At 28.5% G+C, this 18752-nt stretch overlaps 1 protein-coding gene across 1 annotated transcript in view; it reads right to left on the minus strand.

The window, feature by feature from the left end:
• LOC136977411 (protein FAM107B-like) overlaps positions 1 to 18752 on the minus strand; it is a 42059-nt gene that overhangs the window by 5954 nt on the left and 17353 nt on the right. The window contains exons 3-5 of the mRNA XM_067272880.1: positions 3936 to 4002; positions 1141 to 1357; positions 296 to 449 (exon numbers count right to left, since the gene is read on the minus strand). Coding sequence (XP_067128981.1) covers positions 296 to 449; positions 1141 to 1357; positions 3936 to 4002 — 438 coding nt within the window. The remainder of the gene's footprint in view (positions 1 to 295; positions 450 to 1140; positions 1358 to 3935; positions 4003 to 18752) is intronic.

Consider the following 18752-nt stretch of genomic DNA (forward strand, 5'->3'; position numbering starts at 1 on the left):
AATAGTAAGGGCAAAGTTTATGATAAGTTACTTGTAATTATTCTGTTTTATTACAGAACATCTTAAGATAAAATGTATATTTGTGAATTTGTTCCATTCCAAAACCTGATGATGGCTGAAAACATTTGTAAATATTTAGATATTGTTGGATTTTTTAGTTCTTAATTTTATAGCTGTCTCATTTGTCTAGTTATTAATTTTATACACCATAAAGACAAATAATTACAAAATTAAACTTTATTTCAGTCTAATAAATTATATTTTTAAATTTAAAATTGTATTGTTATGTTTTTACCTGTTTCAATTTATTTGCTTGCTCTTCAAGTTTCTTTTCCAAAACTGTTCGTTTCTTTAACCGTTCTTCTTCCAACTCTTTTTTCTTTTGATCTTCACGAAATTTGTCCATTGCTTTTTGTAATTCGGATTTTTGACCCAAAACACTTTTACCTCTGAAATAAAAACAAGTTTAAAAAATTATTAGTTAGTAATATTTTTAGAATAAACAAACAAAATGTTATTAAGATACCAATAACTTGTTAGAAAGAAAATTATTTATGGTATATATTTGTTCACTTCCAATAAAATATCAAAATTAAATTCTTCATAATAATCTATTTTAATAATACATTTATTTTAAAACATTTTGAAGGAAAATTAGTCATACGAAAATTATAGAGATGATATTAATTTATTAGTTGTTGGTGCCCCAAAAGTAGTAAGAAATCCTTTTCCATACCCACAATGATCTGTCTGAGCATGTCAAGTTTTGACTGATCATTGTGGCAGAGTGGACTGCATGGTGAAAGATGGGCCTGATTTCTGGATCAGGCCTTGGGAAAGTTTCTGAGCCTATTCCAATTTGAACCCAACTCCTCAAAGCACAAGGCTGATATCTTTACAGTCTCAGCTATCTAGCAATAAATTCATTTGTATCAATAATTCATAAATGTTAATATTGTATATGTAATTATTGATTTTATCTGAAGTAGATCATGTACTAAAGTCAAATAAAAAAAATTTAAAAGTTTTTAAGCATACTTAATTCTGATTTTTTGTATATTCTATATGAAAAAATGGTTTTAAAGCTAAAGCTAGTGTAAGACTAATTATTTAATTGACAAAAAATAAATCAAAACATACATTTTTTGATTAAAAAGAAGCTCTTTATGCAAGTTTTGTCTTTCTATAGATTCAAGGCAAGGGTTGGTGAGTTTCTTAGGAGAAATCAATACATCATCTACATATGTTCCATTGGAAGAACTAGTTTTAGATGCCCGCGTGTGACGAAGTCCATGCTCATTTTCCTCTTCGGAATCACTGTAGTCGGGTTCAGGAATCATATTTGTGCAGTTATGATCTGAAATTAAAAGGATAATAATTTACAAATGCAAAACTACAATAGAGTTAAAAGTACTAGATATAAATTTCATATACAATTTCTAGATGATAATTCTTATTATAATTAAATAGCTACTAAAACAATTAATTCAAAATTGCTTTAAATCTAGCATTCAGACTTCTTTTATATTCATTTCATGAATTATTTCAATTTAATTGAATAATTCTGGCTTCAAATTGAAACCCAGAATAAATAAATAATTTATAAATTATTTTCATGTAGTATATGTTAATTATCGATAGTTAACAATTGAGAAATATCTTTGTTTAGCTGAAACATAATCAAATTTTGCAATTTCCTGACAAATTCTAACTACTTTAACTAAAAGAATGATTTAAAAAATTATTTTTAATTTAATAAATTTAAAAAAATATATATAAAAATCTGCTAAAAATTGTAACATTTTAATGAAGAAATTTAATACATTCATAAGTAATTTTGTAAATTCTTTAAAGTATTTTAATAAACTGCATTTTAGATAATAATTCTAAAATATTGAAAAAAAATTATAATTAATTAATGAATGTACTTTCTAAAAAAACATCAAATTAAAAATCCCAAAATTCGACCCTTTTTAATTTTTAATCATTATAAAATTGAAAAAGAGATCATCGACCGGATTTATAACAATAACGAGTGAATATTGTCATCGATGGGGGTGGATGAGTCACGAAGAATTCTAAGTTAAACATGTCAAACACTTCGATTAAATTAAGTACAGGGTACACAACACGACAGGATGAGGGTGGATTTATACATCTAAATACGGCAATATCCACTTCATTTAATTACATTACTTCGTTATACGTTTATTTATGTGAATGGGTAGAATTTTTATTGTTATTTTTGCTAGAGTTTTAACACTAAATTAAACAGGAAAGGGCAATGACAGCGTACTACGAAAGGACTGGTTTTACTCTATCCATTTAGAATTCTTTAAGTGTATTTTTTTTTTAAAGCAGAAAATGCCCGGGGTTCTTCATGCCAAGCATTCATAAGTGAATCAGTTTGTAAGATTTCATTGATCACTACAAGTAGGATATTTACTTTTTTAAAAAACTGTAATAATGAAAATGTCATTTATAAATTGGAAAATGATCTAAAATATTTTTTAAATTAATAAAAGTTTAAATGAATTTTTTAAAGCGAGGAAAGAATAAAAGAGAATTGTTTGTAGTGAAAAGAATATTTATATTTCGCTCCTATCACAGGAAGTGAAATTATACGCATTGCGATACAGTGTATGTCAAAACTCTCCCCTTTAAGTAGCTTATTACGATATATCAGCTGATTTTTCACATTCTATATCCCTAAACGTCAGATTCCGAAACAGGAAAAGGGCGTCTACGACCATCCAGTCGCTCTCGAAGGTCCAAAGAGGGCCAGATGTGCTGACGCGTGAGGGAAGTTCAGTCGAAACCGTTAAGAGGAAGTCCTGCATGATGTCAGTCTACTAGAACACGTGACGCACCGGATGATTTTTATCGTTTCCACAAAAGTCGAAATTTCGCTATAGAAAATGTCGGTTTGTTTCCAACTCGTTTCTTCCTAACACAATCTACAGGTACCGCGTTGTTACGTATTGAAGAGCGCGCATACCTGATTATATTTGTTGATATCGATTTAATTTTATCCAGGAATAAACCAGCATCTACAGTAAAGGGCGAGTTGAAAGCGCTTTAATAGCATTTTTTTAATATAAGAAAAAGTCTATAAGGCGCAACAAACACCTCTTATCACCCCACATACGTATACAGAGGACGTGTACTTCACGCAAGATAGATAATTGAGTTTTGTACGGTCCAGAAACTATTAAAAAAAATAACTGTCCATTAAAAACATCAAGAGATCTATTAGAGGCGTGTGCCACTTAGTTACACACGCCAACTCGTCACCTCCCTCTACGCGAGTGTATCGTACTGTTACCACAGTAACCAGTAGTACTTTTATTTCTAATTTTCAGGAAATATACTCTCGCTTCATTTATATTTCGATCACTTACGTATTAAATTTGAGCAGTGTAATCGATTTCGGTCGATATAATCAGTAGACCACCCGACTACTAACGTTTGCGATGCGTCAGGCGTCGCAGAGGCGCGTCTCTAAGGAGCCAGTGCTCTAATGAAGGATTCCGATATTAAAATGAAGCGCAAAGCCTAACGCAACCAACGCTTCCCGTTTGCACAGCGCATCGACTTACACGGGTGTTGAGCATCTGGAAGACCAGGTGCGGGCGACCCGCATTGTTCAAAGACGTGTTGGTAGTACTACTTTAACCGCACGTGCTTACCTCGAGTCACGTGCGGAGACACGACAGCTGCTGCTAAAGAGCAACAGCTGCCTGCTCTAATCTATTGTTCTTGTAAGTGCGATGGGTCGAAAATTCGGGTCTCCCAATTCGAATTGATAGAAAATGTAAAGGAACGAAAGGGTAGTGTCGAAGTAAGGTATGAGTTTTCGGTATCGATAAGTGTGCGTTGCGAAATATATATATATAAACAAAAATATATAGAAAAGAGGGGAAATGGGTACTCACCTGGTCTTTTCCCGTTCGTCTTCCGGTGGAAGTCGACGACACTCTGCACGTGAAGGTCCCGGTTCGACTGGAATAAAGAAAAAGCGTCGATTAGGGTCTGGTCTACTGGGCGATGGGGGAGGTCGAGCAGCGGTTATAAAAGGCCCAAATGGTTTGCTAGTGAACGTGGATATAGGCGCCAGATGGCATTGCTTGTTATTAAAACAAGTACATTTATACTTTCCACGTTTAAGTGTATGTTAAACGCCATCTGGTAATAAAAATACGAATTAACTGCAGTTAAAGTTTAAATATAATAAACAGGTTTAAATATATAAACGATACGAGTATAAATACAAATCTATATATAGCAACTTAATATAAATAGAGAAAATTTATTCGAACTCCCTTTAGCATTTATGCAGGTAAACAATTTACGTTTACGTGCATAAATGCATTCCACGTGCTCGGGAATACGTCTTAAGGAGTCTAAGTTAATTACTAATAGCAAAATTCTTAAAATAATGACGTATATATTTGATTTATATTGAATTTCCTTACGAGCCATAGCGCACGAATGGCGTTTACACCGCATTTTAGCTACGTATTGCTAGGTAAACATATTAACAGAGTTTAACTTCTAAAACTAACATCCACTTTTAATCTAGTAACGATCCTCATCACCTGAAACGTCGCCATAGCAACCGGATCAAGTGACGCGGTCGCAAAAGATGCTTTAAATAGTTAGGAAGTTGGTTTATAGTTAAGGCAGGGAAAATCTCAAGATGGTCGTACGAAGTAATTGCCTGTAACGTGATATGTATACTTATCAATTTGCTGTTTAATCTGAAGAACAGAGAGAACAACTACAGAAAATTATGTAATTAATAAGAATAATTGTAGGAGGAGGCGTATAATAGTCGAGAAAATGTAAGATAAAGATGGAAGCTAAAGATAGGAAGAGTTAATTATAAACTTTAGTGTTTAATATTGGAAAGCTGAGGTACTGAAGGGCGTGTAACAGTCGCTTGAAAGGATGAACAAATATCAAAAATGTGCTTAAAAATTCTGATATTTATCATGATAAATTATATGTTGCTCAAATTATAAATTTTTTATAAAAATTTACGCTTAACTCGTCCTTAATTATAGTTTAGGAGACAAAAAAAATTTTAAGTCATAATCTTTACAACGTAAACAATACTTTATTAACCTAAATTTTAAAAAAATTCTAGAAAATTAATTAAGAAAAATCGATATATTGAACAAGCTAAATATCACTAAATACATAATTAAGATAACGATAATTAAGCATAATTTATTATTTTACTAATTCAATTAACATAATTAACTAATTCAGTAAAATACTAAAAGAAAAATCAGTAAAATTGTACTGAACTAATTTTTTACTTCCAAATACGTTAAAGTATGTTAAATACATTTGGAAGTAATTTTAGTGGAGCGAATTAGATTATTATTAATTCGAAATTGCCATAAATTCTCTTACGTAATAAAAAAAAATAAGATAAAGACTACATCATCTATTATTACAAATGAGAAAATCTTCCAGTATAATGACTGACAACTTCCTGTTTATTCCAAAATTGTCCTTGGTTAGAAATTAACTTTCTCTCTTTCTATGTAGTGTTTAATAATAGAAGATTATATACAGCAAAAGATTATCACTTTGTTTATATTTCAATTATTTCATCTTTTGTCATGTCCATTTAATAAATCTTTAACAATGGTTCTTTCCATTAATCCTGCTTTTACTTAATGCATTTAAGAGACGGCAATATTAAATTTCTAGATTATTTTTATTATTATTCTACCTTAAGAAGAAATGAAAGAAGTACTGGATATTGAAGTAGTAGACGAAGCAAAATGGTAGAAAAACTAGTAGAAGTACTATACTAGAAAAGAAATAGAAGAAATAGAAAAAGTAATTTACAAAATAATAAATTAAAGTGACAAATATCTGATTTAAAATATATGAGAAGCCAAAGTCTCTCTCCATTAATTAAAAGATTTGATATAAATTCTTTCTCATGACCATCTGTTTAGAAAATAAAGAATTTTATTTACAAACTTCAGTTATTTATAACTTATTAAATTATATATCAAATTAAAAATATCGAAATTATAGTTTAAAACTTCAAACTTTAAATTAAAAAAAAAAATGGAGAAAATCAATAATTCCAAGTTAATTTTTTTTAATTTTCTCTCTCGATTGAAGAAAATATAAAATTATTATTAGTTGAATCATCGGTTATTTATATAAAATTGCAATCGATGCACTTAAACTATAAATAAAATCTATTTAAAATATATATACAGTAACAACATATGTATATAACGACGCGTCGCGGAGCACGCGATGCAATGAGACACGAGGCGATTTCAACGAAAAAGAAAACTTCCGTTTCCGGTACTGGACTGTTCCCAAAAATTCTACGAATATGACAAAAATTTTGTTACGCATTCGCTCGTTACGTTTTGTTCAAAAAATTAAAATATTTGCTTCCATTTATTCTAAATTGCACGAAGAAAATGTAAATTGAATAATTAGAAAGAAGAAAATAGCATCTAAATTAAGTTGTTTTAATATTTTATATTATAAACTTATTATACTCTTACTCAATTTTTTTAATTTAAAATATATTTCCAAGTATATAAATTTTACATCGTTAGAATATTAAATTTTATATCATTCCAGAGCAACATAGTGATGAAGTTCGTGATGACTCAAACGTAAATATAGGGTGGTCCAACCGCGCCTTTCGCAAGCAATTCTTGCGAATTTGTATGCAAAAAAAAAGAGAGAGAGAGAGAGAGAGAGAAATTTAAGCTTTACAGCGGTTAATTGATTTTTGGGCGGCAGTACATTTATGAATAACAATCGATACTGTAAAGTCCACAAAATGCAATTATCTGGAGAGACCTCCTTCTGGACTCTACGTAGAAAACTCTAAAAGAGTAGTGCATTAAAAAATAAAATTTTTAATGCAAAATTCCTCTAAAATATTCATTTTTTAGGTGAATTTGATCATCCTTCCCGAATCTAGATACTGAAAATTTAATGGCATTTACGACTTTCTCCAAAATATGACCGAAAGCAACGAGATTGAGAATCATCTTGCTATGGAGGTGACAATGGTAAAGTGTAAATTTAAGCCAAAAATAAGGATTAGATTTTTTTTTAAATTATTTCAAATATTGAAAATATTTTATAAAAAAAATAAATAAATAAAATTATATATGTATGTCAACGAATGAAAGAGAAAAATTGATAACAATTTCCGTTTCCGGGTAGCGAATAGTTCATAAACATCAAGATGAATATCTTTAAATGTGTTTAAATCATTAAAATTTTGATAATTAAATAAAAAAAAGAATAATAAATTTAAAAAAAAATTAAGTTAAGAATTAAGTTAAGTGAAATAATTAAAAATAAACGTGAAATATTCGCTTCAAATAACCAAATCACGTTGGTGGCTTCAAAATTATGTCTAGAAATTGGGAATCTTCGCATTGAATTTTCATTTTTTTCTTTTTTTTTATATATATATATATATTTTGAGCGAAATTAATTAAAATTAAATCCATATAATTCAAATATAAAAATTTAAGGCGTTAAAAACATTAATTTTACATCATTCTTTATAGAAATAACGTATTTTAGAGCGATAAGACAGCAATTTAGTCTACAATAGTTAACTGGTTTCTGGCTATCATGTAGGCTATATGTATATAATTACTTTCTATATGTAAATTTAAAATTTTATATATACAGTATAGCCCAAAATTCTGTTAATCACTATAAAGGTTTCATTGCTGTCAATTTTACTTGTTCTGTGTTCAGTTTAGCGATTCATATTCGCAAGTGTACACGTGTACACTTGCGAATATGAATTTTTAACTGATTTTTGGGCCACCCTGTATACTTTTAATTTTTTTTTATAAGGAAAAATCTTTAAAAATATAATTATTTTAAAAAATTAATCTACGTAAGTACCTCGTTAAATTCAAAACTATAATAAGAGTTATCCATGAATGAAAAAAAATTAATGAATATGAAAATTTTAATTAATTTCAACGAAAAAATAAATAAGTAAATAACTTAAAATGTTCGTAATGAAATTTTGAAAACATATTTTTAATTATTTTTCATCGTTAATATTCATTATTTGTTTATCTGTGAAGACCTTAAGTAGGTTTTCGAGGTGCAAAGGGCAAGGAACTTCATATTTTTAAGCTAAATTTTATATTTCAAACTACTTTTATAACATAAATTCGGGAATTTCTAACAGATTTGAACATCACTTAAGTAAAATTTGCATTAAAATTCATTTAAACTTGCATAAAATAGGTGATAAGAGCATCTGATGAAGTGCATTAATTGTTTGGTATTGTGTGTCGAAGGCATCTTGATAAATTATTATAAAATCAAAATTATAATATAAAATTTGGCTTTAATTTTTGATCAATTAGCATGCAAAAATTTCCTCCAAGTCTTTAAGATGCCTACGGATAAACTCCTCAATTGGTGGACAGAGAACGAAGTAGAAAAAAAAAAATTTACTAATTGAAAATCACGGATCTGTATGATTCATTCACATATCATCACGTTAGTTTATTTATTTACTATAAAATAGGGTGAATAAACGAAAAATATTTTAAGAAATATTGATGTAGAAAATGGAATTTTAAGCAAATTTTCTACTAAAAAAGAGCCATTAAACAAGGAAATACAGAATAAGAATTTTTGCTATCTTTAAGATCCAAATGTTGTTTTCTTTCTTGAACGGAAAAGTTTTTATCGTTAAAGGAAAAAGATGATCGAAAGTTTCATTAATATCGGATTATTTTGGTGATTTTTTGGAAGTTTTAACGATTTTTTACGTATTTTTGCAGCTTTCAATCAATTTAAATCGATTGTTAACAAGTTTTAACGCAAAAAAAATGGCAGAAAATTTGTAAAAAATATTAAACATTTTCTATTATATTTATATACGAATTGCATCACAGACGACAACAATTCACTTAAATTATTTATAGATTTGGAGAAGTCTTTATAAATACTTATACAAGGACATCTTAGGAGAACGTGAACTGTGTTAAAGAAGCAATAAGCTCTGTGCATATGATTACATATAACTGTGCAAAGTCATTGCAGTTTACTAAAGATCCTTGAATCAAATTGTCATCATATAATTGCGAAGTCTTAGTGCTTAGTTAATTTAAATATGTTGCAACTATTAAATCCAATAATTAAACAATTAAATTATAATCGTTCTTTAGGTATTATAAGAGAAGGATGTTGATTGAATTGTCAGGACTTTTATAAATTAATCCGAATCTTCATGCATTTCCTCGATAGTAGAATTATAACTTATACGAAGAATTGGACTTTTTTGAGTAATTTAAGTGAAAATCAAACTAGTCTCCAAGGTCGTAGGCCGGAAATGGTGTATGCCGTGCGGAAAATATCCCAATGCCAACCATCCGGATATTGTGTTTCGAGTCGATAAACACAAACCGAACCCTCAGATAAGGCCAATGTATCCTCGAGTATCAACAATCCAAAGAATTTACGATTCACAATGGAGGCATATCAACAATAACAACCTTGAAAATTGAGCATGAATATGACGTTTCGAATTTCTTTTACTTGAAGTGATGACAAGAGAATACTGTAGAGAACGGTATATATATATATTTTTTTTTAACGATGCAGAAACAGGATGTGGCCATCTCCCTCCCTCTCACCCATTACTAATTTCTGTAGAAGATAACGAAGACGTTAATTATTTGGTCGTTAGCAATGTCTAACAATTAGTTGTTGACAAAGAAACCATCTATGGGAGAGGATATCAAGCAATTTGGAACCAATCGAGAGTGGGGTATGAATATTTTTCTCGTAAAAAAATCATATGATCGACACAATGAGCTAAATAGACTTATGATCCCATTAAGTCTTACTCTTTTCCCAGACATTTTTAATAGAATAATTGACAAGAAATATTATTATTTTCCTTTCCTTTTTTCCGGTCTGGCGACTTAAATGAGTCTAATCAGGTCGAAATTGTATAACAGGTTTCCGTAACGTGGACACAATTGACAGAACAAGATCTAAGAGGAAAAAAATAATACCTTCTTTGTCAATTAATTACTATCAGTGGATTCTAAAAAGCAATTTGGACGTTTTATTGTTCGATGAAAGTTAAAATTATGAAAGAATTAAGAGAGAGCGAGTGAGAAGTCCATGATGTACGTTCTCTACTATACAATACATTACCTTTTTTAGCTGTCAAGGACGGAATCATTTAAAGATTACAGGATGTCCGCCTTTCTTAAAACATTTTCAACTCGCAAGACATTTTAAAAGCTGGAATTTGGGAGTAGATTCGCTTCTTAAAATTCTATTAATGGTATCTGAAACGTCCCTTCAAACCTGTTTCATCAGTTGAGAATTTAGAACGTGCTCGGGGAACAAGAAAGTGGCCTCGGTATGTCCGAGAAAAAGAGAGGTCAGGGTCGTTTCGTGACTAAACCTTCGACCTAAGAAATCAACAGGTGGGAGGAAAACAAGGCGAAACGTTCCAGCTGTGAATAAACTTAAACGGAGAGAGTTAAACGGTATTATGCAAGGATTCTTGAGTTGCTTTCGTTTTGCAATGATCGAAATTTGTCAATACAATCCAGTTGATGATGACTAAACTATTTATGATTTAATAATGCAAATTGATAAAAGTACTGACACTATGCGAATTTGATACTTTCCAAATAAACTTATTTTTGATTTATTGTTCGGCCTTCTGATAAATAAACTTGTAAATGTAGCTTTATTTATAGACTTAAAGGTATTAAATATTTATTAAGTATTAGAAATAATTATTAATGGATAAATTCGAATTCAAACAATATATTTCAGTATTTTAAGAATTAGAATATAGTATGTGTGTATATACAGTATATATAGAGAAAGTTTCACTTAACGCCGTCGATAGTTTCTTGGAAATTGCAAAGTTAAGCAAAACGACGTATGACGCGAAACAAATTTTACCATTAGTCAGATAATATAAACAAGAGTTAAGTTTCCTATTGGATCGTGTTTCAAACCTCCAGCATTTAATTCCCAGCTCATACAATCAATTTTACTATTTATAAAGAAAATTAAACAGCAATAATCGTAAATGACTACAATACTACTTTATATCTTTCCTCAACAAAGTTATAACGAAATGACATTAAGTGAAGACTTAGCAAATCAGGAGCTTTGCAGAACCCAGGCAGGCTCATTTTTGAGGCCCCCCTCGCGTTCAGAAAGGGTATGTTCCAAAGCTTAACTGCAAATCACCGTTGATTAGCTTAGTATGACGTCAAGACCAATTCAACGCTAGCGTATTCAAGAAACGGTTTGTTGAGAGAAAATTGCAATCGGAACGAAGATTGAGAACAAGTAAAACACGTCAAGTTTATGAAGTTTACGATTTCTGCTGTCGTACCGTTAGAAAGTATTCATTTTTATAAATAACTCTGACAATAATTACTCTTTGTCACAAACTTTAAACATGCAAAAATGGATAAACACAATTTAATTTATTAGATTATTTTCATAATTACCCTACCTATAAAATTTTAAACAATCGTTTAAAATTTAATAGGTAGGTTCTATCATTTTTAACGAAACAAAATTCTTCCATGGTATCTTTGACGTAGTTCAACACACAATAACTTTCGGTTACGACGAGTGTGTATTTAAATCTGTTTGGTGATTGTGATGAGATTTGAAACGTTTTGCTGAAATCATTTCGTAGAGCTTTAGAACGCAGCTAAACATTTAAAATCATCAGCCGTGTTAACACTTTTGAGGCCTCGGCCCGATTTTTTAAAGTCATTTTACAGGTACAGACTTAGAACAAAAATATTAATAATAAACAATAGAATGAAGCCAACCCCTAAGAAAGCAAGGCACCCCCGGCCATGGCCGGCTATACCCAAGCGTTAATGCGACCTGAAAATCATTAAGTTTAGCAGTTTAGTTTGTATTTTCATTTATTTGCTGCGCCTAAAGGCTTAGAGCCCAGAATGGTAGTCTTTCTAGCTTGGAGCCTGGATGATCTATATTTAGAGCCGTCATTATGTATATAGATATATATTTACTAATGGGCCCATTTATATATTTAGTACAGACTATATTATATTCATAGAGTAGGCTACGTAACGAATCTATATACCAACAGATATTCAATAAATAAATATTTTTTGATCTAACATGTGTTGTAAAATCAAAAATTTTATTATATAGTTTTTAGTTTTTTTTAATTTTATCATAAAACTTAACAAATAATATAAAAATAAGATAGTAATAAGTGAAAAAACCAGTCTCGATCGACCTCCTTCGACTAACAAGTAAGCAAACAGGTGAAGAGAGAGGAGAGAGAATGGTAAGTAAAATGTAGCAAATTGATATCGATTCTTCGAAGTATAAATACGAAATATGACAATCTTCGAACATGCCTTATCACTTAGAACTAAATAACAAAGCGATGCTTATTAGCGGGGCGACAAACAACCTTAAAGAAGCATTCAGACAAGTGAAACTACAGAATAACGAAAGAATTTCTAGGGGAAAAAAAATAACCAAGATAGAAAAATTCGTTCTATAAGGAAAGTAAACGAATTTTTATAAGAAAGATGCTTTATAGAGATTTGTCACAGGCGATCGATTCTGGATAGACCTATATAGATAACCAAGTCAGACCGGTCTTGTAACATTTCGAGTTTGAAATCAAAATAAAAAAAATAAATTATCTATTAGCTACCAAAATTGATTGCGTAAGTCAAACTACTTCATCTAGTCGCCATCAGATAAGATACTGACCCTATTGTTGAGTGTAATGAATGAGTAATATTAGACAAACGATCTGAAACACTCGGTGCATGATACGAGCGATTGCTGCTTTTATATACGTAGTTAATCGCGTGCAGCAAATATGTGGATGAAGAAAGCAAATCTTTAAACTTAAATAATATTGAAATAAATCGATCGTCATTCCACAGCATGACCTAGTCGTACCAGAATATAACGTGACACCAAGGTGAGATGACCACACGTAAAAAATCTTTCAACCCTTTAAGAAGCGACGTCTAAGACGGGCACGACTTAAGATCTTACTCAACTGTGATGTATGCCACAATATATTAAATTTGATAATGGATTACGTTAATTAAAGTTCATCTTTCAAGAAATGGTGCTCTTTTTTAAAGTAGTTTTATATTTACGAACAAAACAGGTTTCGGTCTGAGGCAATCTGTTCTAGAAGCTTTAGAAACGATTTGTTTAGTCGCAAGTCAGAAATAGCATGTAGAAGCGACTGTTTTTTATCAAGTTTGAAGAATATTTATACAGAATTATATCCAAACGAATGCTATTTATATAAATATTAATTCATTTTTAAATAATGTGTTGCCGTTTTTATACGCTCGAATTAAAATAGGGGTTAAGAGGTAGTGATTTTAGGGCATCGTTGATCTGAGAAGGTCATTAATGAATATCAAGTTCATATATTTTTTCTCATAAACCGAAACAAATGAACAATTAACTACATATGCGATACTGTAATTATATAAATGCAGAAGCAAGATATTTAAGAATTTTTTAAAATTAAAAACAGTCGAGGAAGGATTTAATGTTCTGCATAAATGCATTTCTATATATAAAACACAATCTCCATTGTTCAATTAAGTTACAGCTGCAAGCTTTTTTATTTGATTATGTTATTATTATTATTATTTTCGATTAGATTTGAGCTATATTCTATATTTAAACAAAAGTTTAAAGTGATAATAAAATAGGTTAAAGGTGTTATATGTAACTATTTTTTTTAGACCCGGCATTACGAAATTGGTTTGACGTTCTCGTTTTATATGATTAAATTTAAGCTTGTAAAACCAGTTAATATGTAAAGAAATAACCTAAATCTTATTTACTTGAATATTTAATTAATTAAATATTATAACTATTAACAGAATTTCACTTTAATTAACTGTACATTGTCTAAGATAGAGGTTTGTAGCTGGCATTTTTACTGTTATGGTTCCAGATTTGATTTATTAAAACTAATATAAAGATAATAAAACTAGAAATTCTATTAATTCACAAGGAATTTCTAGAAAATAAATGTCAAAATTATAATTTTTATAACTATTTTTCCTTATAATTTTAAAATGTTATTCCTACTGCAATTTTTGATAACTAACAAGTATATAAGCAATCTAGGTTTCTTTTTCGAAAGCAAAAAGGAGGTTGGACTAAATGTTAAACCAGTATTCACTAGTATGGCGAAGGTTACCAGAAAGAATGAGAAATGCCTAGAGGTATCTAAGACCTACTCTTGAAGAAGTCACCTTTAAACGAATAGAACTTTACGTAGAGTCGAAAGAAAAAAAGGAAAAAAACGCATAAAGTTCAATTATATTCTATGATGCGTGACGGAATCTTATCCCATTTTTAGTATTTTCAAAAAAAATATTGATTATAAAACAACTGCATTTATATTTTAATTCTTGAATTCATTGTGGCGTGTGATAATTATTTCAAAAATTATTTCTAATTGCTTCTTTTTTGGCTTACTAATGTTATGGTCTGTCGAATCACAAAATAAAACAATTACTCTTATAAAATGATTTTCGTGTGCGCAGATATTTAACTCGCTAAAAAAAAAAGCAATTTTCGAGTAAATCTAGTACAATTTCTTTACATAACTTCAACTAACAGATTGACCATGTTTTTCCAAATCAAATTGGCCTCATATATTGTCAGAGTTTGTGAACTGTCACCATATTTAAACAATAGTTCTTACGGGTTTAAAGTCTAAAGTGTATTTAGATTAAATTACAACTATACCTCGACTATCTTCTTCATTTGAAATTTAAAAAAGAAAGGTTCATAGAACAGCCAAATATTGAATAGTTATAAAAATTTTAAATATACAATTAACACCTGACAGGAAATTATTTAAAATCAATATTTATATAACTGAATTTAAATAATTTCCTTATAAGCATGAAAAAGTTAGAGTTTGGAAGTGTTTGTGTACGAGTGTTTCTTAAAAGAACTTAAATATTTTAGAAAGAAAAAGTAAATAAGATACCACGTGTCGAAGAATCTTCAAGATAAACGTGACTTTCAACATTATATACATACTTGTCTGACCAGTTCGTTCTGATTTTTCCCCCTTAAAACTTAAAGACAAGTAACATGGAAGATAAAAAAAGCAAATGAATAATGATGATAATAATAGAATTGCTTTATATTACTTTATATTTGATATTATACACCACATTAGAGAAAAACAACCTTCCTTACCCGTTTCTTTAAGACTTTATACCGACTTTTCTTGGATTTTGAAGGTAGTTTATGATCTTCGTCCGATCCATCGATTGCTTTTAAAGTTTTGTTCTGCGAAGGATTGGAATTTCCCATTTTTTCAAGTTATTTAGTAAAGGCACAACATGAAAGACGACGTAGTTCCATAGTTTTAAGTTCGAATTATAAACAGCATCGAAAGACATTTAAACATCTTATATATATGTATATATATATATATATAAAAACAACTGATCTTCTCTATACTTCAGACGGAAACGATGACTTCAGATGCGCTTTTTACAACTTGGCACGATGCCACACTTCGTACGAAGTTATATAATAGATAAAATAGACTATTTACATTACTTTCCACTTATTTAAATCGTCGTACAATAATCCTTTGAACTACGCGAGTTGTTTGTGGTAAGTGAACACGCTTCTGTCCGCCATTGTTTGTTACAGACGACCGACTGTCCATAGTCATGACAACGAACCACGTGACTATCGCCAGCAGACGAACAGTCCAGTACCTGTTACTAAAGCGCCCCCTGAAAAACTGGATTTCTGCTTTTTTTTTCTTCTTCTTCTTTTTATACATATATCTTATTTATATTAAAAACTTCCGTATTAAGAAAATTGTTAAAATTATATTTATAAATTTATTATTAAAATTACGTAGTATTAATCTGATGTAAAATCTGTTTTTTGTTTTAATTTAAAAAAAATCAATTTGAAAAAAATAATATATGTATACTGTATTTGTATGTATGTACGCGTGTATACATATTTTATTTATATTTATAATGTTAAAAGTAAGTGGTCGCAATTAGCTTGGTTATGTATGCGGAAATACGGTTAAATTTACATTAAATATAAAATTTTCAATAAGTAGATCGGGGAGATATTACTTAAGAAGAAAAATTAATGGGGAGAATTTATTAAAATCCAAATAAATATTTTAAAAATTACGATTTATTTATAAAATAATGTTATTTATTTAAAATTTTACTGTTGAATACAACATAATATGAAAATAAAAATCTAATATTTTTGTGTCATAAGTTTTCTTATAAAAACTTGTTCTTATGTTAGAAACAGATTGCTCAAAAAGATAAAAATTGTTGAATAATACCGTAATACATTTTTTAAATAAAAAAAAGAATGAAAAGCAGATATAAAATTCAAACAAATTTAAAATATTATTTTTATAGACCTTAAAAAGTTAACTTATAAAAAATAAATAAACAATTATAACCACTTACAAATAAATATATAATTTATTTACATACATTTACAACTGCATATAAATACTGTATTTTAATTTTTTTCTATAATTTTAAAATTCTTTTAAAATGATAAAATATTAAAAATGAGATTTTGAAAGTTTTAACTTTGTAATGTTTTAAATGAATTTTATTGCAAATAAATGCTGTTTTGCGTAAAAACTAATTTATATATTAAGAAATCATTTATGTAACAACATAAAATATGTAAATTTTTTCAGATTTTCAAATAGATTCATACCTTAAATCAAATAATAGCGATTTTTAAGTATTAAATTATATTTTTGACTTTAAAACTTTATGAAAAAATATATAGGTTTATATGGAAAACATGTGGAAAATGTATAAATATATTGTAATATGGACATTGTATATGTTTATATGCAATATAGTTACTCTTATGAAAAACATTTTATAATATTGAAAAATATTTAGAAATATGCCTTGTGGCAATATGAAAAACATATGTAATATGGGCATTGACATGAAAAAAATATTTTATAATGTGAAAAAAATGTGTGAATATATAAATATATATGTGTGCATTCATACGAAAAAATTTTATAACTGATCTTTCCAGTATATTAGCCTTGAGTAATTATACTTGAAAGATAAATATATCTATATTTAATATAAACTGGATTTCTTCTTATGCATAACTTAACGTTTATATTAATTATGTTTAATGTCAAAATTAAAATTTAAATAAAATCATTAAATATAAGTTGTTTGGTCGTGTGTATATCCTAAATCAAGTCAGTGGGAAAAAATGTTTATAAAAAACTCGACAAGTCATGGCTATCTTGTTTATTATTTCTACGTTCGAATCACGAATTATGTGGAATTTAGTTCAGTATATTAATTACATTTTCATCATGTGGATCTGAAGAAAAGTAAAATGAAGCCTAGGTTAGTGACAAATACCCCAATACCCTACGAAAAGCATAAAAGTACGAGAATGAAATCATACTTTTCATCAGTTATCAAAAACAATTACTTTACACCAATATATATATACAACCATTATACACTTAACGGAGACCCCAAAATGGGATGGACAGTTATGATTAGGAATGGACCTATTGTCATCCCTAATCATAACTATATATATTATCATCTATCTATATATATATATATAATATATATATATATGACAATATTATATATATATATATTTTTTTGTCATATTATCATCTATATATAGGCCTGTATATATAGACGATAATATGACAAAAAAATATATTTATTATCTCTTTTAAATTAGTCTTCTTTCTATAAATAAATATTAGATAATATTTAATATTTTTATTGTTTTTAATACTTTCTAATTATTTCAGTTTTATTATAAAAATAAATAAATAAATTATGGTTTTGTGTATGTATTATAAAACTAAATAAGTTTATAGTATAAAAAATATGCAATTAATTATTAACAATATAATTATATCTATAAAATCCGGCTTTAAAGATATATATTAACAAATTATTGTAAATCATTTGTTAATGTGTCTCGTACACTTGTCTATATATATATATGTATCAGTAGAAAACAAGACCAACGTAAACAAAGAATATTTATCTTAAAAGGAAGAGACTGATAGGATAAAACTAAAACATATCAAAATTTTGTGAAATTTTATTATAGAATAACATTTTTGGTATTATTTCCCCTTTTCAGACTCCATTGGGTTATTAAAAAATAAAACATGTTTGGGTTAATCACTGTCAATGGCTCAGTTGTCATTACATTAAAGTTTTATAGTACGATTCATTGATTTAGGTTATTTAGTGACACTCTCATAAGGAAAAAAATTAGTAAAATTTTGGATGCCAAGAAACTCGTCTAGTCTGAGACAGTACAGTCTATGGAATGTCACGAGGGGGGTCAAACTTAAATTCTCTCCAGCTGAAGTTGCCCAACCCTAAATATCAAAAATTCTTATCTTCTAGACCTAAGTTAAATGTATAGACTTAAAGAGTTAATAGATTTAAAAAAAAAGATTAATCCATTTTTATATGATAATCGTAAATAATTATAAACTTTAAATTATTATTAATAATAATAATAATAAATTTGAATTACTTATTTAAATTACTCTTTAAAATGCATAAATTGAGACGATTAAACTTAAACTTTCTTTGACCTAAATCTTATTTATTTTATCCTATTTCCTATAA

Source organism: Centruroides vittatus, unplaced genomic scaffold (genome assembly GCF_030686945.1).
Source record: "Centruroides vittatus isolate TY-2023 unplaced genomic scaffold, ASM3068694v2 contig_459, whole genome shotgun sequence".
NCBI classification, from domain to species: Eukaryota; Metazoa; Arthropoda; class Arachnida; order Scorpiones; family Buthidae; genus Centruroides; species Centruroides vittatus.